At 54.9% G+C, this 15,272-nt stretch overlaps 1 protein-coding gene across 3 annotated transcripts; it reads right to left on the reverse strand.

Annotated features, from left to right (window-relative positions):
* Window positions 1-1,716: 1,716 nt before the first annotated feature.
* Window positions 1,717-15,009, reverse strand: SLC25A44 (solute carrier family 25 member 44). 3 transcript variants are annotated; one of them, XM_042925351.1, is made up of 5 exons: window positions 14,868-15,009; window positions 12,280-12,387; window positions 9,935-10,572; window positions 4,137-4,264; window positions 1,717-2,541 (listed from the first exon to the last, which is right to left on the reverse strand). In XM_042925351.1, the coding sequence occupies exons 3-5, from the start codon at window positions 10,557-10,559 to the stop codon at window positions 2,350-2,352; spliced, it is 945 nt and encodes a 314-aa protein (XP_042781285.1). In that variant the 5' UTR covers window positions 10,560-10,572; window positions 12,280-12,387; window positions 14,868-15,009; the 3' UTR covers window positions 1,717-2,349. The 3 variants fall into 3 exon arrangements, with proteins under 3 accessions (XP_042781285.1, XP_042781284.1, XP_042781286.1); XM_042925350.1 differs by lacking the exon at window positions 12,280-12,387; XM_042925352.1 differs by lacking the exons at window positions 1,717-2,541; window positions 12,280-12,387 and adding an exon at window positions 3,384-3,866.
* Window positions 15,010-15,272: the final 263 nt, after the last annotated feature.

Consider the following 15,272-nt stretch of genomic DNA (forward strand, 5'->3'; position numbering starts at 1 on the left):
CGTCACCGAGCCGCGCTGGGGCGCGCACCCGCGGGAGCCCGAGGGCGGTGCGGAGCTGGGAAGGGGCGCGCCTCGCACCCGGATCCTGGCCGGGCGGGCGGGCCGCAGAGTCGCAAGGCGAGGCTGAGGGGCTCGACAAAAACTTTTAATTACGGTTCAGAGACCTTGTACAGTGCAACAGGGAGTGTCCGATCTTAATGTCTGTATCTTGGGCCCACTGCGCGCGCGTTCCCGCCCCTTCCACCTCGGGCTGCCGACCGGCCCGCCGGGGACCAGCGGGTGCGGCCGGCCGGCCACGGCCCCTGGGCTCTTCGATGGGAAGGTCACGGCCGAGGTCCCTTCCACCAGATGCGCGTCCTTTCACAACGCGCGCGCGCGCATATGTCGGTGTGTAGGAGACCGTGCGTGTGAATGTCAGTGGGTGTGTGTTGTGTGTTTGCGTGAGTGAAGGTCAGTTGTGCGTGTGTGTGCGGGAGACCGGCGGGCAGATCCGAGGGCGGGAAGGGGGCAGGGGGGCAGGGCCGCCCGCAGACGGGCCACTGGGGAGAAGGTGGGGCGCTGAGCTGAGCCACAAGGGCCTCACTAGGATGGGCTCAAAGAGACGAGGGGTCCCCGGCCTCCATTACGTTGGTGGTTCTTGGGGGATAAATGGATGACTGCGGGGCAGGGAGGTTGAGGGTCATCTGAGGACCCTTGGGGTGACCGTCTGTGGATAGAAACTGGGAGACTCCCGACAAAGGGAAAGGACAAACAAAAGCGGAGAGAGGTGAAAGGGGAAATAACCCTGGGGGGTAAGAGACGGATGGGCGCTGGTGGCGGTGCACGTAGGAACGGGGCCTCCGGGCTCTGACCTGGGCGACAACGTAGGGCAGCCGTGAGAAGCAGCGAGGCTTCAGGGAGCTAGCACCTTTCAGAAGGGCACCAGGGCCTTTCCCAGGGGCGGGACCCAAAAGACGTGTGCAGGGTCATCCCGCCAGCCGTCTCAAGTACAAGGGCAGGGTCTGCCCTGCCTTCTCCTCGCTTGGGGGCTGCACCTGTCTGCCCACCACACAGGTGCGGGGGAGGAGGGCTCGCTGTCCGCCCCTGAAGAGCCTCAACAGAGTCTCGGCAGTATCGGGCTGGTAAACGCAGTGGTCCTGGTATCGGGGGGACTTCCTGACCTGCTCCTTACTCTCCCCCAGGCACCCCTCGGGAGAGCCACGACTGGGATGACTCTTCACGTGGAGGAGGAGAAAACCACAACCAGTCCCACGTCTCAGAGATTCCCACTGGGACACCTCTGTTTCTGTGAGTCCCGGTGATGGGTACGGACACGCACGTCATGACCGCCCCAGGGCGGAGAACCTCCCCCGCCCTCTCCTGGGCCTCACCCGGTCGGCCTGGGGACATGCGCCGGGGCACAGGCACACGCACCCTGTCCTCACTTTCCAACCTGTTCTCTCCACCTCGCTTTGCAGGGTAGTTCTCCCAGTCCAGCCCGGACGGCCTGATCTACTCAGGACTGGGCCCGCCCCTGCAGTCGCCTGGCCGAGGGAGCCAACAGCTCGCATGTCCTGGGGCTGCTGGTTCTGAAGGAACGTGGGGTAGGTAACTGGGATTGAGGGAAAGCTACGTTTTCCACCTGAGGAAGGGGTGGGCTCTGACTGCAGGATTGGCGCTTCAGCAGGACTGACAGTACCTAGTTCACAGATGTTAAAAAAAAATACACACACAAAGTAAAGTATCGACATTTGTCCCCAACCTAATAACTCTCCGAAGAGAGGACACGTGCTCTGGAGAACCAGAGGTTTTCGCTGCTCCTGCTCCCTGTGCAGAAGTACCTGGCACCTGGCCCCCAGTGGCAGGGAAAACAGAACAGTCGGGTGGCGGCTCAGTCCCAAAGCAAAAAGAAGCAAGCCTACGAGATGAAGCAGGAGAGGGCTGACGACAGCTGCTGGAAATCCGGGCTGAGAGGCCGGGGGGAGGACCGGCAGTAGGAAACCAGCGCCCTGTACAGCTCTCGTCAGGGTCTCAGGGGCACAGATGGCGGGGGAGGCCAGGAGAAGGTTCCGCAGGGGGCGGGGGAGGGGGATCGCTGGGGATGGGGGTTCCTTGGATCAGGACGGAGTACCGGGACTGAGCAGAGAGCCCAGGTTGGCAAGAAAATAAAAAATACCAGGGGCAGGGGGTCCAGGTGTGGAGCCTCTTCAGCAAGAGCAGTTCGGAGTCTGTGCCCTGTCCCAGACAGGCCACCTGGCCCCGGGCAGGGCTGTGAGTGTGGCGGGGGCACCTGGAGAGGGTGCTATCCTCCCACGCCACCCCCGCCCCAAAGTAGTGTGGGCAACAGCAGGGTTCTCGCCCTGCCGCCGGTTACCAGTGTCTTGAGTCCACCAGCTCAGGCCGGAGGCTGAGTTTCTTGAGGCTCTCGTAGCCCACCACGATGACAATGCTGGAGGGCGTGGCTGAGATGATTCTGGCAGAGAGGCCCTTCATGAGGCCCCAGGGCCCCTCTTCTGCCATCAGCTGTCTGAAGGTCAGGATGATGGAGCTCTTGCCTTCAACCTGGAAATGCAACATGGCAGAAGGCCATGGGCCACAGTCAGGGCCACTCGGCGCAGCCTTGGGCTACGGTGGAAAGAACTGGACTTGGGGCCTGGGGGCCGGACGGGGCGGCACAGTGGTTCATGTGGGCTCTGGTACCGGCCCGCCTGGGTCGAACTCTGCTCCCCAACTTGCTAACAGGGTAGCCTCAGGTAACGTACCTCAGTTTCCTCAGATGTACGACAGTCACGAAGTAGACCTAAGCCACGCAGTTGCTCTGGGCGCCAGAACCGTAACTGTGATGCTGTTCCTGTCATTAGCTAAGCTCCTGAGCTAGGGCTCCTTGCCGTGGGGGCTCCTCTCTGGCCTCAGGGAGCCCAGGGACTGAAGGCCCTGCTGGTCTGTCATTTCCATTCCCGTGTGTCAGTCCCTCTGAGTCCCCGAGGCTGGGCCCACCCCCGGCCCTGTCGCCCCCACACACCCCGGGACCCGTCCTCCCTACTACACTGGAAATTGGGCTGAGGCAGAAATCTCCTCTCTTCCTTCTCAACAGTCCTGCCCCCTGCCCCGGCCCCCCACACTCTGCCACCCAGGTGCGCGTTTAGACACCACCCCCCTCGGACCCTCAGCCAGCGCAGGACAGATGCACTGCTTGTTGCACACCCCCGTACCGTGCGACAGTCACAGGGTGACCTCTGGCTGAGAATATTGCCCACTCGTCCCCACCCCCACCCTCCTCCACGCTCCCCTCTTCCTCTCCGGTACTCTCCTCTGACCACCTCTGCTCCCCTGCCCTCCCCCGTCCACAGCCGCGTCAAGGGCTGTTCCAGCTCTGCTCTGGTCCTCACACGCGCTTGGTCTCCTCCAGCCTGGGAGCGCTCAGAACAAGGCTCAGGAGAGAACGAGAAGGGAACCTGTGCACTTTGTGGTCTGCACACCAATCAGATGTCAATTTATTCATTTTCAAAAGCGGGGGTGGAAAGGGCATTCTTTCCTACAGACAAATACACCTAGATTTGCCAGCCATCTCCATCCCAACATCCTCGGATCAGGGAAGCCGGCTTCACCCCCAACCTGTTGAGGTTCTTTTCTTTCCCTCTCCTCCTCACCACAGCCGTGACCCCACTCTCCTGCACAGCTGTCCTCTTCAGCTACCCACATCAGATGTTCAAGCCCCCGTTCTCATACAGCAGAACCTGCCATTTGTATGTTACACATCCATTCAGATTCCATTTCCTTGGATTAGGTGCTGGGGAAGCATCTTTGAGCTGAGTGGAGACAGGGACTACGAGCTCTGGACAGCACCACCAAGGGCTCCGTCTCGGTAGAGAAAAGCATCGGCTGTGCTAACGGGATGAGAGGCAGGGAGGAGCCAGTGAGGCATGGCGGGGACAGGTGCGGGGGCGTGCAAGGGGGCACACGTGGTGAGGGGAACGCTCTAGGCGTTTCAGAGCGCTCCGCTGCCTGCTGCACATGGTAAGTCGTAAGCACAAGGAAGGGGCCTGGCTGACCAGGACGAGGCTGGCTGGACTAGGAGGCCGTGACACAGAGAGGTCGGGGGAGCACTGGGGAGCACAGGTGACCCTTCTTACCGGGGGCAGGGAGGCCGGTCTTACCTGCACTCGGGTTCGGATGACGTCCATGGGATTGGTCAGGACGGAAGCGGTGGCCGCGGCCAGGGGCCCCGAGACGGCTTGAAAGACAATGTGCGGGCACTCCTTAGGACAGAGGTACGAGATCTGCTCTGGAAGCGAGGGAGAGACAACGGGAGAGACGTGAGGTGCCGTCCCGTCTGCCCTCACACTGCTTCTGCTCATTGGCCCAACGTGGACGGACCCTCTCCAGCATCAGCCACCTTAGATCCTGTCACTCCCATCCTCTTTTCTTTGCTTCCTTCTGAACCAAGAAAAAATGAGGACCCTCAGGCCCCTTCCGGAAGCCATGTTGGGTACATTACCCGCTGTGAACAGAGGATTCCTCTGGAGAAGGGGTTTCAGAACCTCTCTGCCTGCCAACTCCCCTCCTCTGATGAACAGAAATCCTTCCTGACATAACAACCTTACACGTGTGCTCTACTCCCCCCGACTCCCAGGCCAGGCAAGCACACGCCACAGGTTTTCTCACACGGGCACCCCATCGCTGGTAGGAAACATTAAAGCTGGTCTCGCCCACTGTCTCTAAGGAAGGGAGCAGGGTGACCGTGGTGGGTGAGGAGTCTTTTCACCGCGTCCCTGTCTTTCTTTTTGAATTTTGAGCCGTGAGAAGATTTTTTTAAATTGTAGTTCGTTAGCATACGGTATCGTGTTAGTTTCAGATGTACAGTACAGTGATCCGACACGTCTATACGGCACTCTGTGCTCTCACAGTAAGTGGACTCCTCATCCCCTTCACCTGTTTCCCCCGCCCGCCTCCCCTCTGGTGGCCAGCAGTGTGTTCTCTGTAGTCAAGAGTCTGTTTTTTGGTTTGTCTCTTCTTTTCTTTGTGTGTCCTGTTTCTTAAATTCCACATATGAGTGAGATCAGATGCTATTTGTCTTTCTGTGACTGACCTGTTTCACTTAGCATAATACAGTCTAGATCCAACCATGTTGCAAGTCACAAGTTTTGTTTTTTTTTTTTATGGCTGGGTCACCTTCCACCGTATGTATACGCCCATGTGAATGTTTTTAAAAATAAAAACAATCGCAGCTGAAAGAGGAGGTCGTACCCTGCAGTGAGATGTTTTCTGCAGGCTCTATTAACAAAGAAGAACTCCGTTTCCAAAATGCTAATGAAGACAAGGGCATAGTGCCCAGATTCGCCCACTCCCAGCATCACTGGGAAGCTGACTGCAGTTGAATTTTTTGCTTTAGCCTCCCTAGAAGCGAGAATCAGGAGTTCACTCACTGGTTCGACCAGAGTTGACTCAGTGACTGCCGTGCACCAGCCACCTGGCTCTTGAGGATGGAATGGTGAATAAAAGAGTCTCAAATCCTGCCCTTAGGAAATGGGAACACAGGCAATACATAAATAAAAAGCAAAATCGATAGCTATATCAGAAGGTGACGTGTGCTACCTAGAGATAAAAATAAAGCAGGGAAGGGAGACAGGGAATGCCAGGTGTTGGGAGGGAAGGGGTTGCCTTTTAAACAAGGCGGTCATGGAAGCTCTCTCCCAGGAGGTGAAGTCTGAGCAAAGGCCTGAGGAAGAGTGCACGGATCTGTGGAAAGAACTTTCCAAGGAGAGGTAACATCCAATGCAAAGGACAGGGGCAGCAAGGCCCGTATGAATGAGCGAGGGAAAGAACACTACGCAAGGCCCGAGAGGTAAGTCATTAGGGCCTTGAAGCCACTCTGAGGCTCTGGCTTTCATTCTGAGGGAGGCTGGGTGTAGCGTGGGTCATCTCGAAGACTCCCTCTCCGTCCACTCTCTACAGTCCAGTTCCCATAGTACCTTCGAGAGTTTTTCCCTCATGCCCCTAGTTTTCGTAATCTGTGGCCACCTAAATAAAGATGAGGGGCAGTGGGACGGTGGGGGCTGGCACTGAGCATCTCTTGACGCAACGGCCCGGCGGGACTCCTGAAGCCACAACCCCCGGCCCCCTCCCTCCCCGGGGTCACACGACCCGAGACAGAGCGGCCTGCCGGCACCTCCTCAGCCGTGTCCCGGCTCTCCTGAGAAGGTGGCATCTGGACGGGCGCTGCCAGCCTCCGTGGGCCTGTCGGCACTGGCCCCCAGGTCTGCCAGCCACAGCAGGATTCAGATTCCAATTGTAATCACACACACGTGCCCTTTTCCTGTGACTTAGGGACAGGATGAAAAACCAAAGCCAGGCAGTGGGGGAGAAAGCCCCATGTTTTTGCTCTGTTATTCACTCAGCAAGTGCTTCCTGGGTGCCTGTTATCTGCAAAGCAGAAGATAAACCCAGGCTGACTTGGGTTAAGTCCCTCCTGGCTAAATGTCTGTGGACAGTAATATAAATGCATATTTATTTAATGCTACTGGATGCCACGCACTGTGGTGAGCACAGGACATACAACAGGGGAATGAACGGTGTCTTCTTGGGACTCACAGCCTAATTAAGGAGCTGTGAGTGAGGGATAAAATGATCGCAAATGGTGACAAGCGCTATGAAGGAAACAAGCTGAAAAGAACAGAAAGAGCCCTCTTTCCAACTGGGTGAAGAAGTCTGTGCAAAGGTGGCAATGTCAGCCGAGGCCTGAAGCACGAGAAGGGCAGGGGGTGGGGCGTTTCCAGGCTGAAAGAACATCATCTGCAAAAGCGGAGAGGTGAGGACAGAGCGTGGTGTATTTCAGGAACCGAGAGAAAGACAGGACGGAGCTGAGCGAGGCAAGAGAGGCCGGCAGTGAGGCTGGCCCAGCAGACGGGCCAGATCGCGTGGACTTGCACAGACCAAGAGCACGTTCCGTTTTATTCTAAGTGCCCAGACGGCAGCATGGGTTGATTTTAAGCAAAAGGGAATGACAAGAACCAATCTCCTCATTCAACAAATATTTACTAAGCACACGTGTCACAGAGCCTGGCACATGGTGCATATTCATAAATGGTAGTTTCCTCCCACTTCCAAGAAACTTCCCGATTTTATCTCAATAAAACTAGGAAGAAATGCATTTTAAAAAAGGAACCTTGGGGCACTTGAGTGGCTCCATCAGTAAGTGACTCTTGGCTCGGGTCATGATCTCATGGTTTGTGAGATCGAGCCCTGTGTCGGGCTCTGCGCTAACAAGTGCAGAGCCTGCTTGGGATTCTCTCTCTTCCCCTCGCTCTCTCTCTACTCCTCCCCTGCTAGCTCATGCGCTCTCTCATGTGCACTCTCTCTCTCTCTTAAATAAACTTAAAAAAAAAAAAAAAAAGGAACCTTTCCACGTAGTCGAAAAAATAATAACATCAGGCAAGCAACACAGGTGCCCCCCAAAAGATTCAAGCACTGCCCCAGGGGCTGTAAGGAGGGAAAGATCACCTGTTGAAGGTTAAGGGCTACGTAGGGAGATGTGACAGGGGCAGCAAGGAGCACTTCAGGAAAGTCATGATTTCACCAGGTAAGTGGGCCTAGAGGGCACCCAGGCAGAGGGGTGAGAAGAACAAAGCAGGGGTGAGGGAGACGGTGCACAGTGGAGGCAGTGTGGGTTATCTGGCTGCAGCAGACTGCACGAGGGGAGGCTTCGCTGTGAAGGGAGGCTGAAGAGACAGGGTTGTACTCAGTGAGCAGTGGAGCCCCAGAGCATCACAACCAGGGAGTAAATCGTGAATGTTCGGAGCGTGATAGGTGGGAAGGGAGAGCAGCTAGAGGGCTGGTGCAGCACCCAGCAGAGTGAAAACTGAGGCATGGTTTCCAGGAAAGGCAGGAGGAATGGAGAGAGAGTAGGAAAGACATTCTGGGGTCACCAGGACGAGATGTGGGGACAAGGAAGAGGGGATGGCAAGCACAGTCCCTAGGGCTTTGGTCTCAGTACTGTGGAGAATGATGAGGCCACTAAGGGAAGGAAGAGGGTCAGAAGGGAAAGCCAGCTTGGGATGAAAAACAGTTAACTATGTAACATCTCAGACAGAAATGCACGCATCCAAGTCCAGAGGGTCCGACAGTCAGAGTGTCTGTCCAGAACTCTGAAAGTTAGTCTGGGGATGGAAAGAGATTTTCTGACATGTTAGAAAAGTACAACTCAATTATAAATAAAATCAAGTGAGAAGGGTGAAGGCAGATGCTAGAGAAAATGCTCACGTTTCCTAGAGGTTTGTGGGGGTTTTTTGTTGTTGTTTTTAAGTATTGATTTATTTTGCGAGAGAGAGAGAGAGAGAGAGAGGGAGAGAAGGAGAGAGAAAGAGAGACGGACAATCCCAAGCAGGCTCCATGTTCAGCACAGAGTCCAATGCGAGGCTCAATCTCACAACCACGAGATCATGACCTGAGCCAAAATCAAGAGTCAGATGCTTAACTGACTGAGCCACCTAGGTACCCAGAGTTGTTGTTTTTTCTTTTTTCTTTTTTTTATTTTTTATTTATTTATTTATTTTTTTTTTTTTAAATTTTTTTTTTCAACGTTTTTTATTTATTTTTGGAACAGAGAGAGACAGAGCATGAACGGGGGAGGGGCAGAGAGAGAGGGAGACACAGAATCGGAAACAGGCTCCAGGCTCCGAGCCATCAGCCCAGAGCCTGACGCGGGGCTCGAACTCACGGACCGCGAGATCGTGACCTGGCTGAAGTCGGACGCTTAACCGACTGCGCCACCCAGGCGCCCCTCTTTTTTCTTTTTTTTAACATTAAGATGACCAGGATCCACTCCCAAAGAATCTGATGCAGAATCAGGGGTGAAATCCAGGTATGTGAACTTTACCAAATACTCTAGAAAGACTGTGTTAAACAGAAGAGAGAAACAGAACTAGCAATAAACAAGGTGCAATCAGGAAAGTAGTGGCATAGGGACAGAATGATTTTTTTTTAATGTTTTTTTTTTTTTTTATTTTTTTAATACTTATTTATTTTTGAGAGACAGAACGTGAGCAGGGGAAGGGCAGACACAGAATCCGAAGCATGCTCCAGGCTCTGAGCTGTTAGTACAGAGCCTGACGTAGGGCTCGAACCCACGAACCGTGACATCATGACCTGAGCCGAAGTCGGACACCCAACCGACTGAGCCACCCAGGCGCCCCAGGACAGAATGATTATAAGGGAGGAAGTCATTATGAAATCTGGTTAGAAAGGTCCCAAATGGGTTGGATAGAATGTCCATTGCCAGCAGCAGGGATCAGGGAGGTTACAAGCACAGACTGTCCTCATGGGAGTTTGGTGGCCACCTACAGCTGTGGGTGTCGAGGGTGGCAGGCACACTCAGGTCCTGCTCTGGGCAGTGTGGTCTGACCTTTCAGAAGGAAATCTGGTATTATGTTTATTGAGGGCCTCAAAAATGTCAACCTTGGGCCCAGTAATCCGTTCGGGGAAATACTCAAAAAGAAGTAAAATGTCTTATGAACAAAAATACATCACAGGAGTGGAGAGGTTCAAGGCCCTACACCATCTTGAACTTAACAATGCTGAGGAAAGGCATGCAAGTCAAATGCTCATCTGAAACCTGAAATTTCATGTTCAGATCCCAAGCATCCCATGAGTCTTGTGCTTCCTCGTCTTCCACTTCTCTGCCAATATTCCACTAACCCTTGTTGACTCTGATGCGCCCAGAATGTACTTTATGTCCTACAGTCATCGACTTTACTTGTGTGATTCCCCCACGATGATGTAAGCTCCCGGAAGGAAGAACCAGGTATTATGATCCGCGAACCCTCCCGGAGTCAAACGTTTGCTGGATGAACAGCCCACTCTCCCATTAAATCCTCCACCGCAGCAAGCGCAAAACCTCAGCAGCTCAGCCCCGTCAGCAGGCCCACCCTCTGCGCCGACTCTCCTGGGCCCCACTTACCTGCATAGAAGTGATAGAAGGGCCACCAGACGGCGCTATTTGGGATGTAGGTAAGCAGTGAAGCCACGTAGCCTCGGTAGAAGCCTCGAAGCCCATCAGCCCGCAAGATCTGTCTGATGATGTCCTTGGTCTGGCCGAAGGCAACCACCCCTCGTCCCTCCGGGCTCCCTCGCACTTGGAAGCGGCCCATTCTCTCGCCCTTGCGCTGCATCATCAGGTGCTGGGACACCACATCAACGGGCACCGTGATGCTCTGGGCCACCAGGGAGGCCGAGCCACCGGCCACCAGCGATTTGACCGTGTTGCTCTGGCTGTAGTCGGCGACAAACTTCCGGGTGAGCTCGTACGTGGTGACATAGCACTGGCCAGAGATGAGGGTGAAGGTGTTGACCAGGAACCCCCGGTAGAGGCCAGTCACGCCATCTGCTCGCAGGATCTTGATGAAGGCGTCAAAAGTCCCGTGGTAGAGGCTCTTGCCTTTCTGAACCTGCAGCCGGGTGCGGATGAGGGTAAAGGGGTAGACGCTGACACGGATCATCATCGTCATTGCCACACCAAACACGTAGAACTTCTTCTTGTCCAGGTGTTCCCATTCGATGATCTGGATGTTGCGTTTGTCCTCCATGGTGCCTGAAGACCTGGAGATGTGAGCGGGTGGGTAGATGCGGGAAAGGAGGCCAGAACCTCGCACTCGGTCCTCCTGGCCGGGCTCTGACCGCCCTCCCCCCCAGTTTCACCTCCTGGGGTACTCACGTCCCCAGAGCTTAGATTCCACCCAGTCTAGCTTGGCCAACTCTCGCCTGAGTCTTCCTTCACGGATCAGGGTGCTGCCCCTTCTCTCTCCTTTATCAGCCCTGTCCTCACTTCAGTGACTCCCTAGGCTCCCTGCCCTGGGCTCATCAAACGGCCCATTCCGGTCTCTGCCTCTGCCGGGGCCCCGGTGTCATGGTCCGTTCTCCTCCTTCTCTGCGCACCCAGGCAGAGCTCAGGATGCTGAGGACAAACCACCTGGCCAGATGCAAGGCCTTCAAGTGGGCTAAGGGGACGTCACTGAGTGACACAGCAGGTTCCCAGTGATGAAGGGAAGTGCTCCATTTCAGGTGAGGAGGCAAGGCCTTGACCTTTCACCCTCAGCAGGGTGCCTCTTTTGTCACCATTACTAGCTGCCTCGCCTTAATCTCTGGTCCCCAACACCCCCCCCCATCCTGACCCCACACGCACTACCCTTACATTGCTTCCAGTCCACATTAGAAGAAAGTGTGGCACCCCCCCACCTCTCCCCTCCCTCCGATGAAAGGAGTTAGAAAGTTAGGAACAAGCCAAAGGTCGGAGTCCTCTTTGGTTATTAGATAACTCACTCTAGAGAAAGAAAAAAACCAGCAGAGAGCTGAGTAGTTTCCCTGAAGAGCCTTGAGAACGACACGGTAGAGAACGTGTCTGCCCCTTTCACCCCCAAGCATATAAATAATAACCTCCGTCCTGTATAATGAGGGGGCATTTCAAAGTGACAGGGAAGATACAGATTCTGCCTTCGAGAAACTCACAGTCTATTCGAGATGACACGGTATCCCTCCGGGAATGAATGTAAGATACAGAAAGAAACCAGGGCAAATCACTGCACATGTGGCTCTCATGTCAAGTGTATCCTTCGCCTGAGTTTCCAAATAAAAGTAATACTAATAATCGTATAAAATTAGGAGCCTCCAACTCAAGAACTGTCAAATAAGAGGCCATGATATATTGGACATATTCTTCGTGACAATGCAATGTGTTCCTGCGTAAGAAACTGGACATTTTCAGCCAGAGGGGAAACTGGGAAGTGAAACTGGTAGTGAACAGTCAGGCTGCCCAGGCTTTGAGAGAAATCCCTACAGGCTGGGAACGGAGGTGGCCACCTCAAAGGGACAAGTCTAGAAGCTGAAGTGCTCCCGCAGCCAGTGCCTTGGCAAACCTCATGTCAAGTGTCTAAACAGAATCCATCCTAAACCACCTTCTGCAACCCAAGGTCCCAGCCTAAGGAGCCTCCCGCCTTCCCGTGGAAGTCAGCTGGAATGCACCGAGCTGGACAGTGTGAATGGCGTCACCTTCACTATGTACAGGCTACCTGCGGAGCAAGCTGGCCATGCGTGGGCTGCTGAACAAGCGAGAAGATCCCCTGGAGGACAGAGGTATTTGAATGGAGGCCGAGCAGGTAGACAATGAAACAGGAGAACGATGGCTTAGAACAATGAGGTTGCCAGAATGGAGAGTCTAGGCTGTGGGAAATGAGTGACAGGAACACTACCGTGTCACCTGCTGGGGACAAAAGTGGCCCTTCCTCCCCAGCCTCAGACTGGGACACCCACCAAGTCCAGCAGGGCAGTCTTCTCCTTTGAGGCCTTCAGGAGAAGGTGGTCACCGTCTGCCTTGCCCAGAGTGTGATCCAGGGTCCCAAGGTCATGTTTCCCAAATCACTGAGCAATGAGGAGAGAGAGAGACTCTAGGATTTACCGAATACCTATCACCTCATATAATCCGTACAACCTAGCCTGTGCACAGTTAGACACTTCGGCTAAATGAGAAAACAGAGCATCAGATAAGTTAAAAGGAACAGGCCCAAGGTCACCCAGCTGGTCAGCAGTGAGGGCAGTGATGAGCCAAGATCTTCTACCTACGCTGCCACGCCTTCTACCCCACGGGAACTGAGGCTCCAGCACAAATCACGCTGCTCAGTCTAAAGCCAAGTCACCCCTACCTGTGCGAGGCGGAATTAATGCCCTCATGACTGCCAGTCACCCAAGGGTTCAGCATAAGCTCCTGGCCCTGCAGATGACCAGGGCTTTCTCTCAGCTCTGTTCCAGAGAAACCAAGATCTGCCCATGTTTTCCCAGCGTGCCGGTGGAGAGAGCTGAGTGGCCAGTGGGCACATTGCTGTCACAGGACAAACACGGCCGGGCTCAAGCTGGAGGGCCTCCTGCCGGGCTTGTGCAAGCTGTGTGCTAAGCCGGGCGGAAAGGAGGAGCAGCGAAGGATTCTGTTCCAGGACCTGGTTTTGTGGGCACCTTCTCAACTTGTCAAGCTGAATCACAAAGTACCAGTACCTCCTGCCGAGAAACCCTAAGGCAGGACCCGTGCCCCATTTCTGCTTTCCTCCGTCTCTTACATGAGCCAGTTGATTTTAAATTCCCAAAAGGAAGGAGGACTCTCCCCTCCGAGGCCAAAGCAGATAACTCCTACCATCGCCGTGGTGACAGGAGGAGCCACTAAGGGTCATGCCTCAGAGGAATAAGCCTCTAAGTTGAAGGGGAGAGGGCACTGCACTCACTCCCTCGACCCCTTCCAAAGGTGGGGCTGTTCCGCAAAGGTGGGATCTCAACCTGCTCTTTGTTACATAACTTCCAAACCTCCTGCTGAAATATCAAAACCAGTTCTTCTTGTTTTGCCCTCCGGAAAATCCTCTTTACAGACTCCTGCACGCCTTCCAGCCTTCCCCTCTCCCAACTCAATCCTCCCCGGTTCTTTATGGCCCTTTCCTGGCTATTTGTGCACACAGCTCCAATTCTGAATTTCCTCCCACCTTTCAGCCCTGCTCAGATAACCCAGAGCATCCTGGAATCATCACATGGGATGTCAGAGGCAGAGCCACCAGCGCAAAGGGACAAACTGGTGGTCTCGGTACACCTCCCTTCCTTCCACTTCCGCTCTTCCTGAACCAGAAACATCACGCCAGACTATTCACTAGGTTCGGACAGAAGATTCTGGTTAGAGACAAGGCAGTGTCACCTGGAAGGCCAGGTCACGAGGTGGAAAGAACACTAGCACTCAGGAGATCCAGGTTTGAGTTCTACTTCCGTCACTTACTGGTAGGGTTGGAACCAAGTCGCTTCATTGAAACTCGGTTTCCTCATCGGCGAGAGGGGGCTCGTGAAGCCTGCCACGGCTATATAAAAGTGTGGTGCAACTCATGTGAGGTAATAAGTGTGAAAGCATTTTGTAACAGCAAAGCATTTCTATCATTGCAGAAAGCCCTAGTAGACAATGCTGCACAGACCACATGCACACAGACCACAGCATGGACATTACCTGGGAGCTTGTTAGAAATACAGAATATCAGGATGCATGCGTAGACCTTTTGAGTAAGAGCCAACATTTTAACAAGTTCTCTGGGTGACCACTGTGTGTCAGCGGTTGGACAACAGTGCTTTACGTATAAAGGGCCGTCAGTATTACAACAACGATAAAAACGACTCTAAGGGTCCAGGACCATGATGGCTCCATCCTGACTCGTCACCAGAACTGGGCCCAATGATGACTAGCGGACGCATTCAGATCTTTTCCGCCAACCACCCCACCAAAGCAAAAATCCCGGACACCACACCCGTGCGGTTGGGTCTCGGATTCTCAGCTGGAAACAGGATCTTTGCTTCCCCCTTCTGTTCGTCTGCTCTCCCTCTGCATGTGCATCAGATTCCGCTTCCCGGGAGCGACCCGCGACGTGAACGCGAATATATATACATCCTGGCCCACGTGTCCTAATGAATATGCCTGTCCCTAGGGGAGGTCCCTGGCGTTGCCTCCGACCCCTCCTTTGAGGGAATCTCCTCCCTCGGTCGCCGTGAGTTCCCACCCAGCCCTCCTTTGGTCTTCCACCCACGTGACCCCTCATCCTAGACACCACATGACACCCCTTTATGCAGCCTCTGTCCTGCTCCCCGCACAGCCACCCTCGGCTGGGTCTTCAGACGTGGCCCCCGCCACGCCTCTCGCCCCGCTTCTGTCGCTGGCGGCGAGCCTCACGCCCCTCCGACTGGAAGAGATGCTTCGCTGGAGTCGCCCTGCACCTCCAGAGCTGCGTGGCGGGCTCCCGTGGACCTGCAGGCAGCCCTGCCTCCCTGACAGGTCCAGGTCCTCGGAGACCTTAGTCGCCAGGCACCCCACGCCGGTGCTTTCTTACCTTCTCCGATCACGGCGGTTCCGCCGCGTCCGAGGCGAACTCCAAGCCCGGACCTCTAGGCCACAGCTCCCACTCTAGCCTCCATGCCCGGCGACCGCCGGCCTCCGCTCGCATCTTCCCCCATCTCGACCCGGCTCCTGGTACTGCCGGAACCGGAAATTGGGACACTGTCATGCCCGCCCCCTGGCGGGGATGCCCTGTGAGGCAACTCCACCAATGGAGTACTGAGCCTTGAGCCTCTGCCCCCGCCCCCGAAGAGTGGATGGGCGGGTCCTGTGACCATGTTGATTTCGGGCAGAAGCCACGCCTCCACTGGCTTCGTTCTGCCCTCAGCTCTACGGCGCGTGCGTGTCCTTTCTCCTTCGCCGAAACCGAGTCGCCGGGCGCTTCTGGGAGATACTGATG

The sequence above is a fragment of the Panthera leo genome, chromosome F3 (genome assembly GCF_018350215.1).
Source record: "Panthera leo isolate Ple1 chromosome F3, P.leo_Ple1_pat1.1, whole genome shotgun sequence".
Classification (NCBI taxonomy): Eukaryota; Metazoa; Chordata; class Mammalia; order Carnivora; family Felidae; genus Panthera; species Panthera leo.